Source organism: Kryptolebias marmoratus, linkage group LG2 (assembly GCF_001649575.2).
Source record: "Kryptolebias marmoratus isolate JLee-2015 linkage group LG2, ASM164957v2, whole genome shotgun sequence".
NCBI lineage: Eukaryota > Metazoa > Chordata > Actinopteri > Cyprinodontiformes > Rivulidae > Kryptolebias > Kryptolebias marmoratus.
The window spans coordinates 11,366,360-11,390,762 of NC_051431.1; the positions used below are offsets into that span (position 1 = coordinate 11,366,360).

The window sequence follows — 24,403 nt, forward strand, 5'->3', positions numbered from 1 at the left end:
AACGGTGCAATAAATAGTTTTAAAATGTGGCTATAGATGGGACTTTAGGATCTGAATGTAAAAGTCTTACAGTCGGTTTTTCAGGTCATTATTTATTCACAAAGGAACAGAGTAAACATGGTTACTGGAGCTGAATATTCTTTTTTTTTTTTTTTTTTAAGGGTTGATGAGATTTGAAATCCACAGCGTTGTTTTTTTTATTTACATTTCAGCTTTAACCTCGTGAACTCTGGCCTCCGTCATGAAACTGTTTTTTTTTTATTCATTTCCTGGTCTTTGTTTTGTAAAATTATTTCACTTTTTATTCCTCTTCTGTCCAAAGCGTGTGTTTTTCTGCTTTGTGTCATGAGATAAAGGTTTTATTTTGGCACATATTGGTCTGTGTATGTAAAAAAGATGGGGTTTTTGTGTCTTATTCACGTCAAATCCCTCAAACTCAACAATGAATACTGACCTCAGACAATTTTATTTTACTCAGAGTTCAGGTCTGAGTGATTCCGACGAGAGCGCCGCAGATTTTTCCTTCCTCAACACGGGAATCTTATAAAACACAGACAGTAAGGAAGACTGTGGGAGGTTTTTACTCGGACACTAACACCGTCAGTTCAGAAACAAATCCCAGGGGGTGTTGTCGAACGAATCGATTCAATCCCGTCAGCGAAGTCTCCCCGGCTGGAGTTCGACCCTCCCAGGTGTCTTTTTCCTTCACATTTCCAGTTTCTTTACTTCCCGGGCCACCTGCCTCCGTCTCAACGACCAGCCAGCGCGAGGAGAGGCGGAGAGAGCTTTCGACAGAAACACGAGCCGAGCCTCGAGGCGAAAACCGAACATTTCGTGTCCGACTCTCGACTCGTCTGAGCGTTGTGACATCCGCCGAGAAGAAGGTCCTGGCAGGAAGACGCCAGGACCTTCATCGTGCTTTATGAGATTTGTTGGATATGATTTGGGTTTTTTTGTACAACGGGGGGTAAAGCGGCGACATGAAGACAAAGATTTCGTGGAGGAAATGTTCAACATCTCCCACCGACGGTAAACAGACACAAACAGATAAAAGCATAAAGACACAAGTTAAACATCCAGTTAGACACGTTGTTTCCAAGACCTCTCAAAAATAATACACACAAAAGGAAACCCCCTCCCCCCTCCTCCCGACATTAAAGGGGGACCCGTCTTCGCCTCTCGTTCGGCTCCGGAGTCTGAGGACCGGGCTGCCGGCGCTTTGTCTTAAGGCCGGAGAACAGGAGTGGGTCGGAGAGGGCGCCGAGTCCCGATCCGTCCGAGTTATCTGTGTTTAAAAAACAAAAAAAAACAACAACGGATCAGTCAGAGACCTGAGCGCAGCCTCCGTTCAGACTCCAACTGTGAAGCACGGTGGTGGAGGGCTGATGCTCGGTCGGCCGCGGACTCCTCTGCTTACCAGAGCGTGGCGCGTTCCAACAGCACCGGGAAAAGTGTCAGAGTTCCTAGTCGTAAATTTCAACGGGAACGCCCCCCTGAATCGGCACATCCCACTTGGACAGAGGGACCGACTCCGACTACCCAGATTTCAAGATGGCTGCTGCTCGCCACTTTTACTGTTAATATTCCTTCTTTAAGTTGTTTTTCCACATTTAATCACTTGTACAACTTCAAGTATTAAAACATGGAGCGCATCTTTTCAGTAAGATTTCATCTTCAGAAACGGCAAGAAAAATAAAGGCTTCGCTGCGGGGCGTCCATCTTGTTTCCGGGTCTCCGACGTAAACGGAACGCACCGAAGCATTCTGGGTCGACCTGGGCGCCGCCACGGGGCAGCAGCTCTACGGCGGAACGGCTCACACCTTCAGCCCGGAGGAAACGTTTTCGGCGTGGACCTCGAATCGGCGTCTGCAAAACCTCCACGAAATAAAGCGACGGTGTAAAGAGGAGAGGCCAGAATTCCTCCACAGCCGCTCCTGGGAGCTTCTGCTGCTGAAGGAGGAGAAACGAGACATGAAATCATGACCTCTGCTCCGTTTTTCACACATTTTTTCCCCCCAGTTCGCCTCGTTTTTGTTAAAAAATAACCACACGGTGGAATCTGTCGTGTTTTTCTACATTCGGTGTCAGATTTGAATCATTTCAGAGTCTGCTGACGACTGATGTCCTGTAATTCGCTCGGTTTATTCGAGGGCAGAAATGTAGCCGAGGACAGATGTTCCCGCTGGGACCGACTGATTGTTTGATATCTGAAGATGTCCGAGTTAGTTTCATCGAAGTAAATGTGGTCAAAACAAAGTAGGTTTAGTTCTGTAACAACAACGTGTCGATCAGCGAGGAACTTTATGACCTAAAGCCCCGGCTGCATGTTGGATTTCTCTGCTCCTCACCGTGAATCCCGATGATGTGCTCCAGGATCAGGACCCTCTCGGCCAGGATCTTCAGGGCCTCCCTGAGCTGCTGCACGGCCTCGCCCTGAACGACACCGCCCTCGTTATCAGCAGCGCCTCTTAAAAGTCAAAGACACGCCCGCAAGTCGCCTCCTTACCTCGCTCAGGCCCGTGCCCGGCTCTCCCTTCGGTCCTGGCGCTCCCTGTGGAGGGGAAAGGTCTCGTTAAACGCCTGTCAGGAGAGCTGCGAGCGGCGCGTCCAACCTCATACTTACAGGTAAGCCCTGCTCGCCCGCCGCGCCCGGGGGCCCCTGGAAGACAAACCGTTTCAGAGTCAAACACGGATATTTCCTTTAATCCTGGAGCTGATCTGCCCCCCTGAGCAGCTCCCTGATCTGAAATGATGCTCTTAGAGGACAAGTCAGGTTAAAAAAAATAAAAGTGGACATCTGAGGACAGAGGGGGGCCCGGTCTGGGGTGAGAGACAGACGGATCAGTCACGAGCTGGACTGAGTCTTTCATGTGTTTAAGGCTGCATGACAGCCACGGCCATTTTTATTAAAATACTTAATAGGAATTAAATCTGTTCAGCCGGTCTGATAATCCGATAACGAGGACAGGTTTTTACCCTTTCCCCTGGATCTCCTTTGGGGCCCGGAGTGCCCGGCCCGCCCGGGAGGCCGTCCTTTCCCTGGAGTCAGACAAACAGAGGGGCAGGTTTTTTTTACTGACGCCCGCCTCGTAACGAGGATTTAATTATATTCAGAGACAGAGAGACTCACATCGTGTCCCGGCAGACCCGGGGTCCCCGCGGGTCCTCTGGCTCCTGGACCGCCTGCGGAGCCGTTCAGACACCAAACACAAAATTAAAGGTCGAATAAATCTAAAAATATTAACATTTCATGTAAGTTATGTAGTCAAACACATCCACACAACATTTCAGGGACTCGTTTTTCTGACATGAAAGTTAAATAAACAGTTTTTAGTGTTTAAGTCAAGGGTTTGTGGGGCGGAGTTCACGACGAGCGCTGTGCCCCGGCCGGCCAAGAACGCCGCCGCTGTCCGGTTGTTTACTGGTGGAAAGGGAAGAAGAGGCCTTTTTTGGACACGGAGAAATGTTGGAAGACTTTGCGGGAGTCATGGATAAACGACCACACCAGTGTGAACCTGAACCGACGGCTGGATCTGCACGAATCTTCAGATTCTGATGATCACCAGGACCGTCATGGTCGACAAAACAACGCGTATAACGCCCGTGTTGGGCAGGTGGAACGGTGAGAATCGATTACCCCCAGCTTGTCATCATAACATCAGCACATGATGCTAAAAATCTACATAAAGACGTCAGGAGAGAGCTAACGTTGCTAACTTGAAGCTAACCCGATGCTAACGAGATGCTAATTTGTAAACAACGTGACCGCGCTTCAGAGCAGCGTCTGTAAACTCTCACACCCGAGTAAAACTGATCAACAGCAGGTTCAGAATATAACATTTGTTAAATCACACATGGATTGTTTATATTTTTCATAAATAACAAACTAAATCCCTGACGCAGCTTCTTAAAACGTTAGCATGCAAGGCAGCGGGTGACAAGCATTCCCTGGAGGACTCCTTGTTTTTAATTTTACAACACGGAGACAAATAATGAGGACATCTCGGTGACTTTGAGGCCTCGTGCAGGTTCAGGTCTCAGAACACGCTGCGGTGCTTTCCTTCAACCGTTTAGGCGGGAAACGGCTAAAACTCTCACCTGAAGGACCGACAGGACCGGCTGGACCAGGAGGACCGGCTCTGACCCGAGGAGCAGGGAGAACATGGCGGCTCAGGTCCTCCTCTGGGAAAACGACAACAACAGATTTGTGTTTTTGGTTTCAGACCTGCTGCGTTCCGTTGCTGTAAATCTAACGATGATCTGCAGCTGCCCAAATATTTTCACTGTCAGCGTGGAAACTTTTAATAATGTTTCTATAGACTCAAAGATTTAACTTAGTCTGAACTCGTGATTAATTCCCCGATGTAAATTATACCAAATGATGCCCTTTACCCCCCAGAAGAGGCTTTCATTAATCAACACTACATATGCTGATGTGACTCACACCCAGCTACAAAATATCACCAGCAGCTAATTCTAGTTTAAAGTTGGATTTATTCCCTTTTAGAAGCTCTTCATAATAAAAAAAGTCACAACATGGAGAGACAGGAAAAAATAGATTAATCCCAAAGGTTCAGCATTGATTTATAATAATTTTTTTGGTACTTTTTCTCCCCGCTGCTATTTTTTTTGTCAATGCGACACAAAGAGCCGATACGATACGGTACAATACCACGTGGTGTGCGGCATGACGTAGTAGACCAGTGGTTCCCAAACTTTTTAGCTTCCGACCCATAAAATAACAGTGACAAAGGTGTGTGACCCCATCTGTTGGCTGTTTAAACATCCAAAAATGCTAATAACTCTATTAAATAAGGACATAATGACAACACACAGTTTTAACATCCATTATGGTATTTTTAAAATCCATTTGTGGACTTGCATTTCAAGTTTTTGTAACGATTATGGTGCAAACATAGCATAAAAACAACATTTTTTATTGTAAGCTGATGTCTGGAGACTATTTAAGGACCCACTGGGGTCCCGACCCCAACTTTGGGAATCATTGGAGTAGAATACGATACAAAACTATACGTGATGATACAATACAATTGGGTATGATACAAAACAGTACGACACCGTACGGGACAATACGATACAGTATGAGACAAGACGATATGATACGGTGCAATACGGGACAATACCATATGGTACTGTATGACACAATATGGTATGATACATATTGTATCATACAATACAATGCAATGCTGTGCAGTAGGATTCTGTATAATAAGATACAATAGAATATGGTACAGTACAATAGGGTATGATACGATACAGTACAATACCATACGGTACGATACAGTATGGGACAATAAGGGGACAATATGATACAGTACAATATAGTACGGTGTTATATGGTACAATACGATACAATACAGTGCAATGCTGTGCGGTGCAGTGCAGTAAGATTCTGTATAATACGATACGATACAATATGGTACGGTACAATAAGATATGGTACGATAATGTACGATGCAATGAGTTGTGATGGAATACGGTACGATACGGGATGATTTAGTGCAGTACGACACAGTACGATAAAATAGGATCCAGCATAATATCATATGATAAAATATGATATGTACGACACACTACGATATTTTCTGGTTTTGTTACGATACGACACACTAGGACAGAGTGAAGCTGCACAATAAAACACGATACAGAACAATATGAGTCTTTATTGTCCCACTGGGACCACTGATTTTGGACCTGGTGCTGTCCAACAAAAAACTCTAATAAAACAAAAAAAAGAAAAACATTAAAGCAGTATTAATCAGGCTTTGTTAGTTTTGTTTACTTCATACAGATGAACAGAAAGTTATCTGATTATTAAATAAATGTTGAAAACTGCAGGAGTTTAAAGCTACTTTACCTTTTATGAGGGTTTTTCACAAATGTTCGCTACTGAATTACTTAATATCGCTCACCGTGCTATAAAAAGCAGTCCATCGTTTATTTATACGAGTTCATTTGTCTGTCTGTTAGCAAAATATCTCACAAAGCCCTGGATGGATTTTCATGCAACTCTCAGGAAACAATCACTGGATGAACGTCTACAACTGATTAACTTCTGACGTCATCCTGATTCAAGATGGCCGCCACAACTAGGTGACTTTAGAAAACACAGAAACGACTATCGCTCGGTTCATTTTGCAGCCAATGAGCTCAAACTCAGCGTGGTAGTAGCTGAGCGTCATCCCCAACACATGCTCCAAGAGCAAACAGATCGCTCAACAGATTCATTTCGAACTCCTGCGCTTCGGGCAGCCGGCGGCGTGCCCTCTGACGAAGAATGCCAGTTTCATTGCTTTCTGTTCATCGCTGCACCGAGAGGTTCTCTTAAAGTTGAGCCAAACCGAATCGTTTGAAACGGCCGCATTCGTTTCCCCTGCGGTTCGTTTAATAACCTGTCGACAAGTTGAACCTCCTCGGGAGAAAACAAAGCGGCACCGGGACGCCCCTGCTGCTTCTCCCACTAAACGAACGGCTCAGAAACCTGGAACTGATCTCCTTGTAGTTCTCCGGGAAAACCTTTCAGCTGCACAGGAGAGATCCACCGCTCCTGAGACGTCTGCTCCGACCCAACAGTCCAGATTCAGACCTCACTCTGCAGCACATTATTGTTATTTTTGTAGCTGAGGAGTAGATTCAGACTGCTGGGTTTCAATCCGGAGCGACACGGATCAACGGGAATGGGGCGGGAAGTGTGCTCAGACGTCCCGCTGCCCCCCCGGGGGTTTCTCTCCGAGCACGTTTGTAAATGTAGTTTGAAACCACCTCACACTTCCTCGCCGCCCAAGACATCTGCTCCGCATCAGCGCCCCCCCCCCCACACACACACTGAGGTAGCGCTGTTACATTATGGCTGCCGTCCACAGGATTAAAGAAAAAAAAAAGAAAAGAGGGGTCTAGGTGGAGCGGATCTTTCTCTGGAACTAATTTTCGAGTGCTGCAGTCTCCTCCAGCCTGGCTGCCTCCCCGAGAATCTCCTCATGAGTGGCAGACGTCCTCCTCCTCCGTTTGGAGCCGGCTCTGCTCGGGGCTCTAGGTTCTGGGCTTTCAGTTCTAAGTTCTGGGCTCTGAGTTCTGGTCTCTCTGGGCTTGGGGCCCTCAGCTGGGGGCTCCAGGCTCTCAGCTCTGGGTTCTGGGCTCTCGACTCTTAGCTTGGGGCCCTTGGATCTGGGCTCCAGGCTCTGGATTGTGGGCTCCAGGCTCCAGGTTCTGGGCTCAGGGCTCTCAGCTCGGGGCTCCAGGCTCTGGGTTCTGGGCTCGGGGCCAGCCTCCCAACCAAACCCAGATTGTTGTGCTGACAGCTAACAAATTAGGCCTGATTTACAGCCAGACCCCCCCCCCCAGCTTACACGGCCCCCACAGACCCAAACCTTCATAACTCCGGAGCCGCAGACAGAGACCCCAGCTCGGAGACACAGACGCAGCCAGGAGCCTAATCAGAGCCAGGAGGACCCAGGAAGGTTACACCGCGACCCCCGACCGCCTCCCTGTGGCCGCGCGCGAGAACTGAACCCATGTCAGCTTCTTCTTCTTCGCTGGACGAAAGGCGTGTCTTCGTTTGTACATCTGTTAGCGGAATATCTCATGAACCACTGGACGGATTTTATTGAAACTCCCAGGAAGATATCGACAGGTGTACGTCTATAACTGATTAACTGTTGGTGTCGACCCGATTCAAGATGGCCGCCCCAGCTAACCTATCATGCCAAACACAAAAATGTCTGTAACTCTGTCAGATTTACAGCTACTGAGCTCAAATTTGTTATGGTAGTAGCTGAGAGTCATCCGCAACACCAACGGATCTTTATTGTTAAATACTTTGACAACTATATGAGCTGCAATGAAACAAGCCTTCCTCGGAGGAATGCTTATCACTTGCCGACTGGCCAAAAGTCGTAAACAAAGATCTTGAGCGATCCTCTTAGAGTACATGTTGGGGACGACTATCAGCTACTACCACACCAAATTTAAGCTCAGCATCTGTAAAAATGACCGAGTTATGGTCATTTTTGTGTTGGCTAAGGTTAATAGGCTGTGGCGGCCATCTTGATTTGGATTGACTCCAAACATCAATCAGTCGTCGATGCTGTTCTAGTGACTAATTTCTGAAAGTTTCAATAAAATCTGCCTGTTGGTTCAGGAGATATTTTGCTAACAGACGTCGCACACAGCCGACTGTACTGCTGCGATTGTGCGCATTATTTTGGCAAATAAGAGTAAATTTTTACGACACCGCGCAGCCCTGATTCATGCGTGTTTGTTCGGCCTCATTGTTGGCGGTGTTTACTGAGGTTGCTGTGAACAAACGGCCCGGCGGCGACTAAACACGCGGGAACGATTACAGGAAATCTCTGCCAGCCGCGTTCAGGGGAAAAAATCTCTCTTTTTTTTATTTTAACAAGTTTAAATGCCTAAAAGCTGCAGAATGTTTCAGTCTCCATCGGTCCTTCTATTAGAGGAGTCCAGTCGGAGCAAAAATCACTTCTGGTAAAAAGTGACGGCTCACCTTGACGGTCCAGGTGAAAAACGTCCCCTCGGATTCGGATGGGAGACGAGTCCGGCAATGAAGGACCTGGCAGTCCTGGCAGACCCGGCGGACCGGGAAGACCGATCTCTCCCGGTAGACCTCTGTCCCCCTTCGGTCCTGAGCGGAATAAAGAAGCACAAACTCGGTGGAAAAATGTCCGATATGATAAAACTTAAAGGAGGATTTTCTCTCTTTTTTTTTTTTTTTTACCAGCAGGTCCCGGAAAGCCCGTTCTTCCAGGAGGACCTGGAAGCCCCGGAGATCCAGCAGGTCCTGGGGGCCCCCTGGGTCCTGCTGCTGCAGATGAAAACAGAATAAAAACTTTGAAAATAAAGACGGGCATTTTCGTGGAACGAGGGACACAAGATCCATCAAATTATCAGATTATTAAAAAAATCTGACAGCATTAAATCAAAATAACCTTTAATTTAGTTTTTCTTTGTCGTTTTTTTAAAATTATAATCACTGAACAAGTGTCCAAAAAATCCTATTAATCAGATAAACTGATGGTTATTAACCTACATGTCTGATGTCATCCAAAACATAATCCCAGTTTATGTTTTTACATTTGGCCTACTTCATGTTTTTGAACTTATTCTCTGAGCTTTAGAAGAATCCAGACGGTTAAATTCCCGGTTGTTTCATACGTAACAAGCTGACTGAATGTTTGAATGAGAAGAGAGAGAGACAGCGGAAAACAACCGGATACAAAAACAACATTTTTCATGTTTCCGCTCTTCGGCGTGTTTTTCGTGACGTGTGGACACCTGGAGGCAGGTACGGCAGCGGCGGCGGAGTGGGCCGGGGCGCGTCCACCTCGTTCTCCGTCGGGGCCTCCGGTAGATCGCGGGCCCCGGGTTCAGGCGGGCGCCTCTCCTCCAACAGTTTGATCTGAGACAAAAGCAGAGACAGAGAGAGGGACGGCCTTCGGGAGTTTGCGTGCAAACTTACGGACTCCGGACGGATTTTTCCCTCAGCGCTCGGGTGGATTTACCTTCGACTCGATGGCGTTTATCCTGCCGTTCATGTCGCTGAAACTGGTGCAGTTCAGACATTCTGCAAGAAGAAAACACAAAGAAACAAGTGAGTTTAAATCGGGTTTAACAGAAAGCATTCCTGGTGCTTTTTACTTTCGCCGTTTCAGCCTCCTCCTCCTTCTTCTTCTTCTTCTTTTTTTTTATTATCCCGGCACCACGAGCAGTAAATCTCTATCTGGCACCACAAGAGAAGCCAAATCGGAGCCAAGAACCACAAGAACAATACCCATCGAACCTGAGGTCAGCGTTTGTAAGAGATCCCTCCTTAAATCACAGCGTTCACTCACAACAGAAATATCCCTGAAATTCCCATAAAGCATTGTTCCACTCGCAGCGTTGGCCTCCAGCACTGATTGTTGCTTTATTTAGCTCGTGTAAAAGCTCAGCAGAGACGAGCAAATCAGGCAAACTTCGACGTTCAGCAGAAGCATCCAGTCCTACTTACAGCTAAGGAAACAGGAAATGTCTTGTTTTTTCTTAATGTCGTGTCCTACCTAACCGACTGAAGGAACTTCACGCCAATAGACAGGACTCTGAACATCAGCCCTGCGTCACGCCGCGGTCCCAAACACTCAAAACAAGACTCCATTTCGTCACGGCGAGCTTTTAAGTGGCACCAATAAGAAACAGTTGGAGCAGCAACTAATTAGTTTTTATTAGCAACAGGTCAGGAAGAGGACCGGGTTTAAAAAGGGGCTTTTAGGGTGCGTTTACACCAGCCCGGTTTAATCCACTTTAATCCAACTCTGGTTCGTTTTGCCCAGAAAGTCCGTTTTTTTGGGGGAGGTGTGAGCGTTCAATCCAACTCTGGTCCGCCTAAAAACCTCGGTCTGGGTTCGGCTGAAGTGAACTCTGACGCGGTTCGAATGTGTATGTGAACGCAAGCGGGCCGGAGACCGCTCCAAAAGCAGGAAGTGGACTACAGAACAGGGCCTTCTGGGTAAATACGACCAAAACAAACGAGCGTTTCTACCACTGGAGGGAGAAATGGCTCCTGGTTTGTTTGGGACATGGACCACAGACACAACAGAAATCCTAAAACCTCTAAAATCTGATGCCACTCCATTTTAATTTCTTTTCCCAGTAGATAGAAGTTGCGCTCAGCGTCTTCTTTAGAGGTTTTCATGTTGTTTCCTTCAGTAGTTCTCGGTGCGGCGCCACCACAGACGAGGGGGGGAAAAGGTCGCTCAAAGGGTTTTACTTGATTGACTCGGTGCAGCGTGAATGAGACCCGCAGCAGCTGAAAATAGAACAAATGGTTCACTTTTGGTCCCCAATCGAAGCGAGTCCACCGGACTGTCAGGTGTGAATACAGCATTATAGAGCCAGGGTGTCCAACCCTGGTCCTCTAGGGACACTATCCTGCATGTTTTCCTTGTTTCCCTGCTCCAACACACCTGATTCAGTGGTTAAATCACCTCTTCATGTTCTGCAGAAGCCTGTTAATCACCCATTGATTCAAATCAGGTGTGTCGGAGCAGAGAAACAAGTAAAACATGCAGGATGGTGGCCCTCGAGGACCAAGATTGGAGACCCCTGTTATAGAGGCTAACTCTCTCAGAAGCAAAGATGGGCAGAGGTTCATTAATCTGTGAAATTCTGAACACTTTTCCGGAGCTGGGGTTGTACAATCTCAGTAGCTTCAGAACTAGTGACGCATAAATAAGTGTCAGAGATGCAAAACGCAAAGAATCAGGAGACCGAGCAACACCACCGGTAATAATAGATCGAAAAGACAGAATTGCAGATTTATTTTCTGGTTTCTAACATGAACCTTTTTGCCAACCCCTTCAAGATATTCTTGTCTTCCACAAGCGTTTCTCATAATCTTCTGTTTGTTTTGGACTTCTTGGTCATTTGGGGCCCAGAAACACATTATCCGTTGGTGAAACACAAATAGATTATACAACTTCTGGACATTTTACTCTTTTAGCCGTCGTCCGAAATGCAAAGGAGCCCAGATTTATGGAGAAAAAAAAAAACCCTCACATTTCTTCTAAATGTGAACCCCTCCGTCGTGGTCAGCGGCTCGTAAGACGTGTGGAATGTCAGCTGTCCGTCCCACGGATGGGAGCCACCCACACTGTGGTCATAGCATCGAGGAACAGCTGGCGCTCGTAAATAACTGAAGCGACGGCACAACGGAACGACCCGAACAGCTCCGGTCTGTCTGATACCACGGTCTGTCCGCCAACTTCATCGAAACGAAACCCCCTTCAGTGTTTGTTGTGACCCAGAAGCTCTGAGGTTTTCCCTTTTTTGTGGGCGGGTGGTCGCCGGAGACGCGCACATTTGCGAGACTGCGGGCGACCACGGGCTCCACGCCACGAGGGCCGATGAGATGAGACGCATCGATCTCGCCGTTCAGCCCAGAGGGAGTCTCCACCCTCTCCGACGCCCTGTCTGCAGAGCAGCGCGTAAATCAAGAGTCACTGGGCGATGATGCGTTGGCGTTGGACCGAGGATGAGCTCGACACAGATCATTCTGCTTTCCAGATGACGCGTCGTTAGGGTTCTGGGCTGAGACGGGCCGACACGTGCCGCTCGGAGTTGAACGTCTTATAAAGCAGCTGCCGGGTTGCCATGAAATGCTGTTAACACGTTTGTGCTCGGCGCGGCACAAACTGGAACAACCGTGGAGCCAGAATCACATCAGAATTTCATTTGGCCCCTTTTTCCCCCTTCATGTATTGTTTAAAGCTCACAAGGAGTGAATAAGACAGATTTGGCATTAATAATTTCTGTTTTTTAAGGCCTGCCTCTATTTCTTTTACCAATATTTCTTCTGTTAGTGTGGGGATTAGGAAGGCACCTGACCAAAAAGCTAAATTTTCCTTTTTTTGCGACTGTAAACTTTTACCGCTCAGTTCAAAAATCCGAGCATGCATTTACACGAGTCTGTAATTTGACTTTATGAGCACACTGAAACTGGAGTAGATGGTCGTATAAATAAATTGGTGGCAAGCTAAAGTCAACTAGGCAAAAACGTTAAAAAAAGGCACAGAAACCTATATATAAGGTATCCAAAGCACAAGCTTTTGGTTGACACACATTAGTTTTATATATGTTTACGTAATTATTGGCCATTTTAAATCAATTTAAAATGACAAAGTACTGTGTGCCAATTAGCCATTCAGCCTTCTGCTGAGGCTCTTAAAGAAAGTTACAACTTCTACTGTCCATAAAAAGTCCAACGTTTCAAAATTAAACAAACTACCAAAAGAGCACTAATAAGATAAGAGCACATAAAGAATTAAGAAAATCATTTGCATCTTAGCATTAGCATGTTTGAAAAATAATACAGTACAACTATAAAAGTATATTAGACAATCTTCAAAATAATATTACACCCCTTGAACATGTTAGCATGGTTTAATGTTACCATGTGAGATACAAAACAGCTTAGCTTTTAGCATTGTGGTCTCTTCAGATCTAAAATGACATATTTAGCCTATTTCTTAACAGCTAATTAGCTAACTTTACTCACTTTCATGTTGTGTGCACCTAGGGCTAAAACTAAAACCTCCATATCTTGTTTTCTACAACCAAAATGTATATTAGAAAATCTTCAAAATAATAAGAAACCCCTTTGAATGCTAACATCATGCTAGCATAAACATGTTAGCATGATGTTAGCATAAAACACATTAGCATTACAAAACTTTAACCACTGGCAACAAACTTTTAGCTTTGTTCAGTTTTCTCTCCCATTTTCTCTCAAAATTTCAATAAACCTTTGAAAGCTAAACTAAAGGCTAACTTGTTCGAGCTTTGTTGTTTCTGCCTTAATAATCAGTGGGCTATTCTCTTCATTTAGCTTCTTTCTTCACAGCTAATTAGCAAACTTTACTAATCTCCACATTGTGTCCAACTGGAGCTAAAACTAAAAACCTCCATGTCTTGTTTTCTACAACCAAAATGTATATTAGACAATCTTCTAAATAATAGGAAACCTCTTTGAACCTTTAACCATGCTAACATCAACATGTTCGCATGCTAACATGTTGATGTTAGCATGGATAAACCTTTGAAAGCTGAAGACTAACGTATTCAAAATGCAAAACAACTTTTAGCTTTGAGGTCTTAGGCCTTAGCCATTACTGGGTTTTTCCTCTTCAGATCTAAAAAGAACATATTTAGCTTCTTTCTTCACAGCTAATTAGCTAACTTTACTAATCTCCATGCTATGTCCACCTAGAGCTAAAACTAAAAACCGCCATGTCTTGTTTTGTCAGAAGCACACACACCGGGGGGAAAAAAACACCCCGACTAATCCGCCGTAAATGTGAATCAGAGCAGAATAACGGCTTATTTGTTCGGGAAGATGGCGGCCGGGACTTCAGTTTCCTACAGTTGGAATTTCATCGGGTTTGGTTAGGAAAACCAAACTTCCGCCGCGCCTGAGATGTTCAGAACAACGCCGCAGGCCGGAGGGTCTGTTTGGAGCCATAATTACAACACTGCAACATCAGACGGGGTTGTTTTACTTGGATGTGCACAGCTTATGGGAGAGACTCCAAATTATAATTGCGTTTGGTGGGAAACCAAACAAAGAAACAAAAACAAAACAAAACAAAAAAAAAACCTGAATCATTATGCTTCAGCGCAGCAGGGGAATTTGTTTGTCTTTGTTGTTGTTGTTTTTTTTTTTTAGATATTCAACAAGTTTCATCTTGTCTTGTGTGTCTTTAAAATTCTTGGAAACAATGCAGAGACCCTGTTTGTAGAGCAAAACAACAGAAATGTAAAATCCAATTCTTCCAAAAAAACTGTGTGATTCGTTTATGGAAATCCAATTAACACAACTGCTGAATTTGGCAGGAAAAGCTATGAAGCAGAATTAGGCTCCCTTAAAAGATACAGCTTCATTTAAACATCAAAGGAATCAAAACGGAATATTTGATGAACAAATCAGCCGTTCCATTAATGTGTGATTTACAGGACGGGACGGGACATGACGGGACGAGACAAGACAGAACAGGACGGGACGGGACGGGACGGGACAGGATGGGACAGGACAAGACAGGACGAGATGGGACGGGACGGGACATGACGAGACGGGACGAGACAGGACGGGACAGGACGAGACAGGACGGGACAGGACACTACGGACAGGACAGGACAGGATGGAACAGGACACTACGGACAGGACAGGACAGGACATTTTGGAAAGCATTCAAGTCCGTCTCCGGTCTATTGGCGCAGATACATTTTCTGCATTAGCGCTGGAAGTAAATCAAAGCAATCCCTCGCTTTCCTCGCAGACAGGTCGCGAGACGACCCCTAACGCAGGACAAACTGGGACGCGCACAGCTGGGGACAGCTGGGGACGGTCGCTTTTAAAACGCCACTAAATATCTGCCTGCTTGTCTGAGCCGAAAAGGAAAGAAAGACACAGTGAAACGTCTTCTTGGAGCATCTTAGGAGATGCTGTCACATCATCAGGATAAACAGACGAGGGTGTGCCAAGTCTGGGTGTGTGTCTGTCTGTCTGTGTGTGTGTGTGTGAGGGTGTGTGTGTGAGCCTTCCAGCGCTGGCCGTGTCCCAGAAGCCTGTTGTGCGTCCGCCTCGGCCAACAAGTGGTCGGCTATTGCTGGCAAGAAGGAACAGCTGGCACAAAACACACACACACACACACACACTCGCGCAGACAAACACACACTTTCGCCCGGCCGCAAACTCTCACTCATTAAATCACACAACCTCTCCGACCACAGCGGTGTTTGGAGGAGGGTGAATGAAGCCTTTTTTTTTATTTTATTTTTTTTTAAATAACAAGATGTCTAGTGGAGCACAGTGGGACCATTTAGTATTTTCACTGTGATGAAAGCTGCCAGACCACACGTCTTTCTATAAACGGAGCACTTTTAGAGTTTTAAAGTAAGAAAAAATAAAAAAAATGTAAAAATGCTCGACAACACGGGAGACTCGAGCGAATCAGACGACAGCGCCTGTCGGGACGGTGAGACAACAAACAGAACCGTCTTCAAACCCAGATGCTGTCACAGTGGATCCACTCATCCCACCACGCTACCTGTTGGCTGGCATTCCTTGGCTGTGGCAGCCATCTTGAAGGCGCTAAATTCACAGCTTTTATGTTAACTGGGCGCCGTTTCCTCAGGTCTCTCCTCCTTAAAGGCTTCCTATCTTCTGATTGGTTGATAGGTGCCTCACCTCAATCTTTGGCGTTCATTTTTCTCTGATTTTTAAAAAGGTTCATTTTGTGGGTGCTGCGGAGACTCGGAGGCTTTTCCTTCCGATCTGAAATCCTGGGAACGACAAGTCAACCTTCGCTCTGGGAGCGCAGACATCTGAGGCTTGTGATAAGGAATAATGAGGCTGGAGCTCGGCCATTAAGGGCTTTATATGTGATAAGATGGAGTCTGAATGCAGTTCACAGGAAGCCAGTGTATGAAGGCCTAACATGGGGGGAGAGATCTGATCTTTTCTTGCAGAATCAGTCAAACCTCCAGCAGCAGCGTTTTGAACCAGCTGTGAGGTCTTTAGGGACCTAGCTGGCCATTTGGCGTAGTTACTTTAGTTACGTAGCAGAGATAAAATAAAACTATTCTGGAGATCGGGTCCGGTTCGGTGACCACAGGGGGTTCGAGGGTCCTGTTGGCGTCGTCGTGTCCTGATCTCCGGCTCTCGCAGCCGAGTGGGAAGCAGCTGGGATGAGGATCAAAGCCTCCAAATCTGAGGCCGTGGTCCTCAGTCGAAGAAGGGGGGACTGTGAGGTGCCGCCTCAAGTGGAGGAGTTTAAGTATCTCAAAGGGACCTGTACAGTATTCTGTACTCTGTACAGGTCCGCTGAGCTGAAGCTCTCTGTTTACCGGTTCGTCTGAAGAACAAGATGGTAGATACAGGCGGTCAAAAGGTTTTCTCCTTAGGGTAGCCGGGCTCTCCCTTAGAGATGGGGTGAGAGGTTCGGTTATCTGGGAGAGACTTGGAGTGAAGTGGCTGCTCCTCCACATCGAGAGGAGCCAGCTGAGGTGGTGCGGCCATCTGGTAAGGACGCTCCCTGGATGCCCTCCTAGGATGGTGTTCTGGGCGTGTCCAACCGAAAAGAGACACCAGGGAAGAGGACACGCTGGAGGGATTATGTCCCTCGGCTCGCCTGGGAACGCCTTGGAATCCTTCTTTCTTCAGGTTTTTTAGACAAATGCAACTGGGTATCATCTGCATAAAAATGAAAATGAACATCATGTTTCATGATGACTTTGACCAGACATGTGGAGGGGAAACAGGACCGGTCCGAGCCCAGAACCCTGTGGAACACCACAACTAACTCTGGCGTGTTCTGAGTCCAGAACACATCTGTGACTAGAAGCACTCAGAGAGCGCAAACCAACGAGCACAACCGGAAACAAAAAGGTCATACATAGGATCAGAGACAAGATTTTAACAAATGGGTTACTTGTGACCTTTGACCTCTGACCCCATGAACGTTGAAATCAACAGGCATCATCTTTGACCCATGAGGCGTCCAGCTGCGCAGTTTCCTACCTGACACTGCTGCAGAGTTAGAGCACCAGGTCAACTGTGATGTTGATCTTGGACCCCGTCACCTTAAAATCAATGGTGATCACCCTTGACCTAACAGGTGTCCAGCTGTGCAGTTGAATTATCCTCATAGTTACATAGTTAGAGCACAGGGCCATCTATTACCTTGACCTTTAACTCCATCACCTTAAAATCAACAGTGATCACCCCTGACCCCTGCAGTGTCCAGCTGCAGAGTTGGAGCATGGGCTGAGCTGTGACCTTTGACCTTTGAGTGGATCACCACCAACATTGAATCACCCGTTCCTTGCAGGATGTTTGACGTTTCCTGAAAATCTGTTCAGAATGATTTGAGTCCTCTTGTCCACAGACGGACGGATGGACAGACAAACGTAATAAATGTCCAAACCACCTCAAGCGGCTCGTTTTGATGTCTATTTTCATTATTTTATTCCATATTATCCATATTAATTAATATTTATTTCTCAGACTGTTTCTGTGAAAAGCTGAATGTAAAATAGTTTCACTGAACGAGAACAAACACAGGATTGACACGACTTTTTCCTAAACTTACAAGCAGGATTTTCTAGGAATCTTTGATTTTTAACCTGCATAAACAGATGTGTGGAGCTGCAGACAGGCAGACAGACAGACAGCTTTGTGGACCCAAAGACATCACCAGGAGGGGAGACAGATAAAAGGAAGCAAACAGAGTCATCCATCAGGCAGATAAGTCCGGGAGCAGGAGCAGCCGAGTTCTCCCAAAGCTCCCCGCAGGTCAAAGGTCAACCTCTGACCCAGATTTGAGTCCAAGGGATGTAAGAGAGACATCAGTCACATCCTCGCGCCAGAGAAGCGCACATGGGACGCGGTTCTGTTTTATCACTTTGCTCCGAGATCTGAAGGACGGGGGAAGGCAGGTAAAGGGAAAGCAGCGAGGAAGGGTAGAAGATAAAGAGCGCTGCAGCAGGGGGGCGGGCCCAAAGGTACTTTTGAGCGGTGTGTAATAAAGTGGGCTTAGAGACAATCCCTCCAACAGATTTCCCTCCTTGCTGATCCATCCGGAGAAGGGAGCGTCTGCCTCATCGCAGCAGCACGACCAAATAAACCCGTTCATCACAACAAGTCCTTAAAACCCAGCAGACACGTTTTCATGTTTTTTTTTTTCATAAAGTCCACAGTTGACGTCTCGCTCGCTCGCTCGCTAATAAACTCGTTAAAATACTTTTCCGACGTGTAAGCGTGAGATCAAAAGTCGGCGCGTTCGTCGGGAGAGGTCCTGGAACTGATCCTTTTCAGATTGTTCTCTCCCCCGTGAACGCACAATACCCACGATCCCTGCAGTGAGTGTGATCGTATGTGCAGATAGCTGCTGGATGTCGGGGGAAATTACAAACACATTTCTCCTGAATGTGCTCCATGGCGTCATGCGTTCGCACCGCCGCGCTGAGGGCGAAACGTTTGACTCCAGGGGCGGTGAGCTCCCAACGACCGGGCCGCCGCGGACACACCAAAAACTCCGGCTTTGAGAGCAGCTCGGACTCGGACAAAATGATCGGCGTTGTCCCGATCGTTTGTTTAAGGTTTCGTGACAGGAAGTAAACACGGAGAAAAGTCATCTTCACCTAAAAGCGCAGAGTTGTCTCTCATTAAAAATGGTGGTGATCGGGTCAAAGGTCAAGGTCACAGCTCAGCCCATGCTCTCACTCTGCAGCTGGACGCCACATGGGGTGATCACTGTTGATTTCAAGGTTTGAGGGGTCAAAGGGGACTCCTTTGTTACCTCCACCAAGGAGGTTGTTTCAGGACGACTCGGACCAGCCATTAGCTCATCAATCTAATTAAAATTCACCACGATTTTTTTCAAACTAAGGAGGTGCTGCTATCCACAGCAGGTAAGATGTTTACTGTTCACATCCTTTCCACAGAAAGGTCCGAGCTCAGCTTCCGTTAGAGAGTGAGTCGGGGTTAAACAGGAGACGCAAGCTCCGCCTCCGTGCACTTCTTCACGCCGTCACGTCTCCAAGGAACCTCCGGAATCTCCGAAGTGAATCCAGAACCCCGTCGGGCTGGGTGAGCGGAGGTGACGTCGTCGTCGGTTAACGGCCGCCGAGCTTCGCTGTGTGTTCGGCGTCGGGACGTGTGACCCCAAAAAAAAAACGCACACTCAGAATTATGTCATCAGCCAAAACCGCCGGCGCTTAAGGGAAGTGGGAGCCATTTTCTGAAATGTCCGAGAAGACTGATAACATGTTTTATATCTGTCTGGTAAAGAAGAATAAAATGGAGACCGTCATCACACCGATGGTAGAAATAAATAAAGTTTTTAATAACATGACCTCGAGCATCAGCAGACACACCCTAAAAAAGAAAACAGATATGTTTTACAGGAAAAGTGTGTTTCCAGTCAGCGGGAGGCCAATCTGGTGCAAGTTAGAGGAGCCATTTCACTCGAAGATAAGAGAGAAATCCAAGTGGGAGCTTCGCCGCACGTGTGTGGAAGTGGATTGGAGCGAGAACAAATGGGATTTTTGGGGGGGGGGGGTACGGGACGGTGATGCTTATCAGGAGGTTACAAACAGTCAGACTGAGAACAGCTGGAGGAAATTCAAGACCGTTTTTAGCCTCCATGCAACATAAAAAAACGACTAAAAACTCTCCAACAACCGAGGCAATATGAACTCCAAGGAGACAGAAAACACTCCACCTTCTTCTTCACCTCGTTCCTACATCTGCTCCAACGTCTTCCTCAGCTTCCTCCCTCCCGTCTCCGGCGTCCAACTCGACCTGTCCCCACGGGGAGACGGTCACCTCACCGCTCTGACGTCGGAAACCATTTCAGCTGACGTTGAACAAACGAGCCGATTTCTTCTTCCACCTTGGAGTCAAGTGAACCAGTGTCTGTGGCGGCCATCTTTGAGCGGAATAATAGCCGTGAGCTGGGACAATAATAAGTATTAATGTTGGCTTCGTTGGTTTTAAAATGTGTTGGGTTTTTTTCTTTGCGGTAAATCCAACGCAACGATGAACGATCCAGGAAAACAAAACGAGGCGTGGCAAATCTGACCATATTTTTGAACAAATTTGATTTTTTTTCAATGAATCCATCGCCCGGCTCCGAGTGACAGTCTGTACAGACGGAGTTTATTAGGAACAGTTCTTATAACCGGGAATCTTCCAGCTCATTTTTCCTGGTGCTGACCGTCGTGGCTCGGAGTCTGCGGTCCCGCCGGATCCGGGAGCAGGAGCAGGAGCAGAGCGGCCCACTCCACTTTACAAGCTGCCCTTCTGGACGCTCCAGCTATTTTCAGTCGTCCTTCTTTTCGGGGCTGTTTCAGCCATGAGGAGATTCGATGAAGGCGGGCGAAACTCACCCTGTGCTGTAAAACAGTGATGCAAGCGTGTGTGTGTGTGTGTGTGTGTGTGCAGAAAGATAGGAACACCCAGAAGAAGCCTCTCGCTGTGATTGTAATCATCCTTCCAGGCTCAGAAGTGAATAAAAAGTACAAAACCACAGAAGTCCAAATCCTGTTTCAACTGCTGCTTCTTTTTGTTTCCCCCATAAAGGAATCAAACAGACTTTCTGTCTTTATTCAGCCCGACTTTACAACCATATCAAAAGGCTTCACGGCGCACAGCGGTGCGATTAGCAAACTATCCACACACACACACATACACACACACACCACCAAACATGAAAAAAGGGGCACTGATGTGGGTTCTGCTAAAAAGACACAGATGGGTTCGGTTAAAACAAAAGAAAAACACGCTCGGCCCTCGAGAAGATTCGCCTCCTGACAGCTCCTTCACGCGAGCGGCGCGGTGAAACAAACAAATAAATAAAATCAATAACAGCTCACCTTCACGACATTCTTCTCCCACGAAGCCGGGGCAGCATCTCCACTCCAGCGAGGCGACTTGCTTGTAGGTGATCTTAAACAGCGGCTTAATAACAGTCCTGTAGCTGCGGAGAGGAGACAGAGGAGGAGGAGAAGGAGAAGAAGGAGAAGAGGTGGTTGGTTTTGGGCTGTGGCAGAGACACAGAGACACAGAAACAGAACCGGCTCAGGTCGGACCCAACACTGTTCGCTCTAACTTTGGCCCACAGAGCTCAAACAGAGAGAACATTTAGAAAAAGGAACAGAGAAAACACAAGATGGAGGAGCAGAAGATGCAGATTTTCACTTTAAAAAACACCTCACCCGTCCTAATTTAATGTCTGATAGAGCTTTGTTCTTTGAACATTTAATGAAACATTAATGCTGCTGACATTTATTATCTCAGGATTATGACTCATGTCAGCCTAAATCACTATTCTGAAACAGTATCTGAAAATGATCAAAGAGTAAAGCACACTGATATAGTATAGTATAGTAAACAAGCACATTTTAGTCATCTTACAGTAACTGTAAGGTACAGGCTCCAGAGAATATAACTTGTAGTTTTTTTTATTTCTGTCTCAGGAGCTGAAGTTCAGCTCAGCTCCAATCAGCTGCAGGAATCAGAGAAAGATCTAAACGAGTTCTTCTGAAGAACTTTGATGCAGCAGAACTTCCCATGACCGAGAGTAAACAGGAAACCAGCGGAGCGGCTGAAGGGTGGAGGGTGGAGGGTGGAAGATGGAGAGTGTAGGGTGGAAGGTGGAGGGTGGAAGATGGAGGGTGGAGGGTGGAGGGCGGAAGGTAGAGGGTGGAGGCTGTAGTGGAGGGTGGAAGGTACAGGGTGGAAGGTGGAGGGTAGAAGGTGGAGGCTGAGGCTGGAGGGTGGAGGCTGAAAGATGGACGGTGGAGGGTGGAGGGTGGAGGCTGAAGGGTGGAAGATGGAGGGTGGAGGGTAGAAGGTGGAGGGTGGAAGATGGAGGGTGGAGGCTGGATGTGGAGGGTGGAAGGTGGAGGGTGGAGGGTGGAGGCTGTAGGGTGGAAGATGGAGGGTGGAGGGTAGAAGGTGGAGGGTGGAAGGTGGAGGGTGGAGGCTGTAGGGTGGAGGCTGAGTGGACATACCTGATGAGTTTGGCGCAGGGTCCCGGCCAGCGGCAGCCCACCACTCTCTGCACCAAAGTCTCTGTCCCGTTGTGGACTTTACAGGGGACAGTCCTGGAGACAGTGTACTGACACCAGTTCCTGGGAGGACAGGAGGAGAACATCAAACATCCCGGCAGATCAAAGAGCCGAGCTGTGCAGCGACACGCGCGCACAAACACTGATTTATTTTTGTTTTTGTTTCTTTGTACCTGAGCTGGTTCGCGGACCTTGAGCCCGGCGGACCCGGCCGCTGCAGGGAGATGCCCGGGAAGCGATAAACAAAGCCGGTTCCGAGGGACGGCAGCACCAAACTCATCCACATGCACAGCGCGTGGAGGTAAGACAAAGACATCCTCCCTGTTAGAATGATCCCTGACGGAGATGTTCCAAAAACAAACAAACAAAAACAAGTTCTTCCTTCTTCAAGTAAGTCTTCTTCTGGAGGAAAACTCTCCGGTTCTGAGAGGAACCTTAAGCAGAACCCGCTGAAGCCATCAGTGGGAGTTTGTCATTTCTGTTCCGACTAGAAACAAGCCTCCTCCTCCTCCTCCTCCTCCTCCTCTCCTCCCCCCTCCCACACAGACCCTTCCCTGCAGGAGAACCCGGGAGTCAAATATCCAGCGCGCGTAAAAAGCGCGGGTTGGAGCGGCGCCGCGCGTAAAAGCGCAGCTGGTTTCCCCAAACAAAACAGCCGGTTTCTAATGTCGAAAAATAAACACAACAACAAGATTACTGATAATAAGTTTATTTCTAGTATGTTTTATTAAGAAATAACAAGAAAAACCAAAACATGTTTGCGCCTTGATGCGTTTTTTGTTGTTAACGTTTTAAAATATATTTTAACCTCCTGCATATTTTCTAACAATCTTATCTGCAGGATTTTATATTTATGATCCGGTACTTCATTTAGGACATAGAGAAGCTCAGGAATGACCTGATAATTTCAGGTATTTGGGTTAAATGGGCTGTTTTTAAAGAATATTCTTTTTAAAGTCTGCATTTAGAGGAAAAAAAGAAGACTTCTGCGGTCGTTTTCCCATGCCTTCTGAAGGAACATTGGAGAACCCGAAATAAAGAATAAATATCAACCATCAGGGTGACTTTAACTTTAGATCACAGCAAACATTTCAGGATTTTTTAAATGAAACCCTTGAGCTGAAGGTTCTAGTATTATCTTTGTTCGTTAGGAAACCTTGACTTTAATCTGTCATAAATATAAGAAACATGACTATTTCTTATATTTCTTTGTTCAGTAAGATCCTTCCACCAAGTTGATACACATTTCCACGCTTATAGTTGACTTTTAGTCCCGTTTTCTTCTCCTGTTGCGCCCGCAGCTGCAGCTCGTCGGCGCCCCCTGCTGGCGGCCGCGGCTCCCTGCAGGCCCCCGGCAGGAAGGAGGACGTGTCCCGCTCTCAATCGGAGGGTTTAGCTTCGGGAAGGGACGCGGGCCGCCGGAAGCCAACATGGGGCAGACAGCAGACGACGAGGTGACAGAAAACCCCTTCGCGCCTTACATGGAGGCTCTGCGCCAGCAAGTCGAGGACCAGGACCCCGTCCTTCTCATCGGGGTCGTCGTCGCCTTGGCGGTGGTCGTCATCACGTGCGGTAAGAAGTTACCGCGCGCGTTAGCTGAGCAGGCTAGGATTAGCATGTTAGCTTAGCAAGCTTATCATCGGTCTAACGAAGCTAGCTGGCGAGAAAGCTAACTGCTAAGCTAAAGCAAACAGCTGTCAAGCTGCACGACCCGGGATGCCATTAAAGCTTTAGCTTAATAACAGCCCTTGTGTTTATTTATTTTTTCCTTTTTAGTGTTTCTGAAGTACTTTCTCACCGGTAAAACCGTCCGGAGCGCCGTGCTGTTGGTGGGACTGTGTGAATCGGGGAAAACCCTTCTGTTCATCAGGGTGAGTTGCGGTCTGATAGCAGTGGCCACGTTGTTGTTTCATGGTTGCTTTAGATGATTCCTTTCCCTCTCGTTTTTAATAAAATGCTTTTTGTTTGCAGCTTCTCTCAGGGAGGTTCAAGAAGACACAGACGTCCATCACTGACAGCAGTGCTCCTTATAAAGCTAAGAATGACAGGGTAAGATGTTCGTGCTGCTCGGAGGAAACTAAAATATGTGATAATGTTATGATCCACATCTCACCTTTCTTTGCCTTTCAGGGCAGTACCTGGACTCTGATAGACCTGCCAGGACACGACAGCCTCCGCTCCCAGTATTTGGAGAAGTTCAAGTCGGCTGCCAGGTGAGGACGGGACGATGGGGCGGGTGAGGACGGGGATGACGGGGCGC

General features: G+C 47.0%; 2 protein-coding genes across 3 annotated transcripts in view; one reads left to right on the top strand and one right to left on the bottom strand.

Annotated features, from left to right (window-relative positions):
- Nucleotides 1–83: 83 nt before the first annotated feature.
- On the bottom strand, nt 84–22,638 carry LOC108240840 (collagen alpha-1(XXVI) chain). 2 transcript variants are annotated; one of them, XM_037981494.1, is made up of 14 exons: nt 22,317–22,638; nt 22,087–22,206; nt 20,947–21,050; nt 9,540–9,601; nt 9,313–9,436; nt 8,756–8,839; nt 8,525–8,662; nt 4,099–4,182; nt 3,131–3,183; nt 2,977–3,039; nt 2,624–2,659; nt 2,507–2,551; nt 2,349–2,433; nt 84–1,285 (listed from the first exon to the last, which is right to left on the bottom strand). In XM_037981494.1, the coding sequence occupies exons 1-14, from the start codon at nt 22,457–22,459 to the stop codon at nt 1,155–1,157; spliced, it is 1,272 nt and encodes a 423-aa protein (XP_037837422.1). In that variant the 5' UTR covers nt 22,460–22,638; the 3' UTR covers nt 84–1,154. The 2 variants fall into 2 exon arrangements, with proteins under 2 accessions (XP_037837422.1, XP_017280124.1); XM_017424635.3 differs by having other exon boundaries at nt 8,756–8,842; nt 22,317–22,637.
- Nucleotides 22,639–23,480: 842 nt separating this feature from the next.
- Nucleotides 23,481–24,403, top strand: part of srprb (SRP receptor subunit beta) — a 2,677-nt gene continuing 1,754 nt past the window's right edge. The window contains exons 1-4 of the mRNA XM_017424612.3: nt 23,481–23,715; nt 23,920–24,014; nt 24,115–24,192; nt 24,274–24,356. Coding sequence (XP_017280101.1) covers nt 23,574–23,715; nt 23,920–24,014; nt 24,115–24,192; nt 24,274–24,356 — 398 coding nt within the window. The 5' untranslated portion in view covers nt 23,481–23,573. The remainder of the gene's footprint in view (nt 23,716–23,919; nt 24,015–24,114; nt 24,193–24,273; nt 24,357–24,403) is intronic.

What these genes read in the sequence shown, in the direction of transcription:
- LOC108240840 (XM_017424635.3), bottom strand. Translation starts at nt 22,459, where the DNA reads ATGTCTTTGTCTTACCTCCACGCGCTGTGCATGTGGATGAGTTTGGTG. An exon ending in AAGGAGATCCAGGGGAAAGG is followed by an intron (nt 2,660 to 2,976) that starts GTAAAAACCTGT and finishes TTTGTCTTCCAG; the next exon opens with GGGCCCCCGGGCGCGGCGGG. An exon ending in GCACATCATCGGGATTCACG is followed by an intron (nt 1,286 to 2,348) that starts GTGAGGAGCAGA and finishes TTTTAAACACAG; the next exon opens with ATAACTCGGACGGATCGGGA.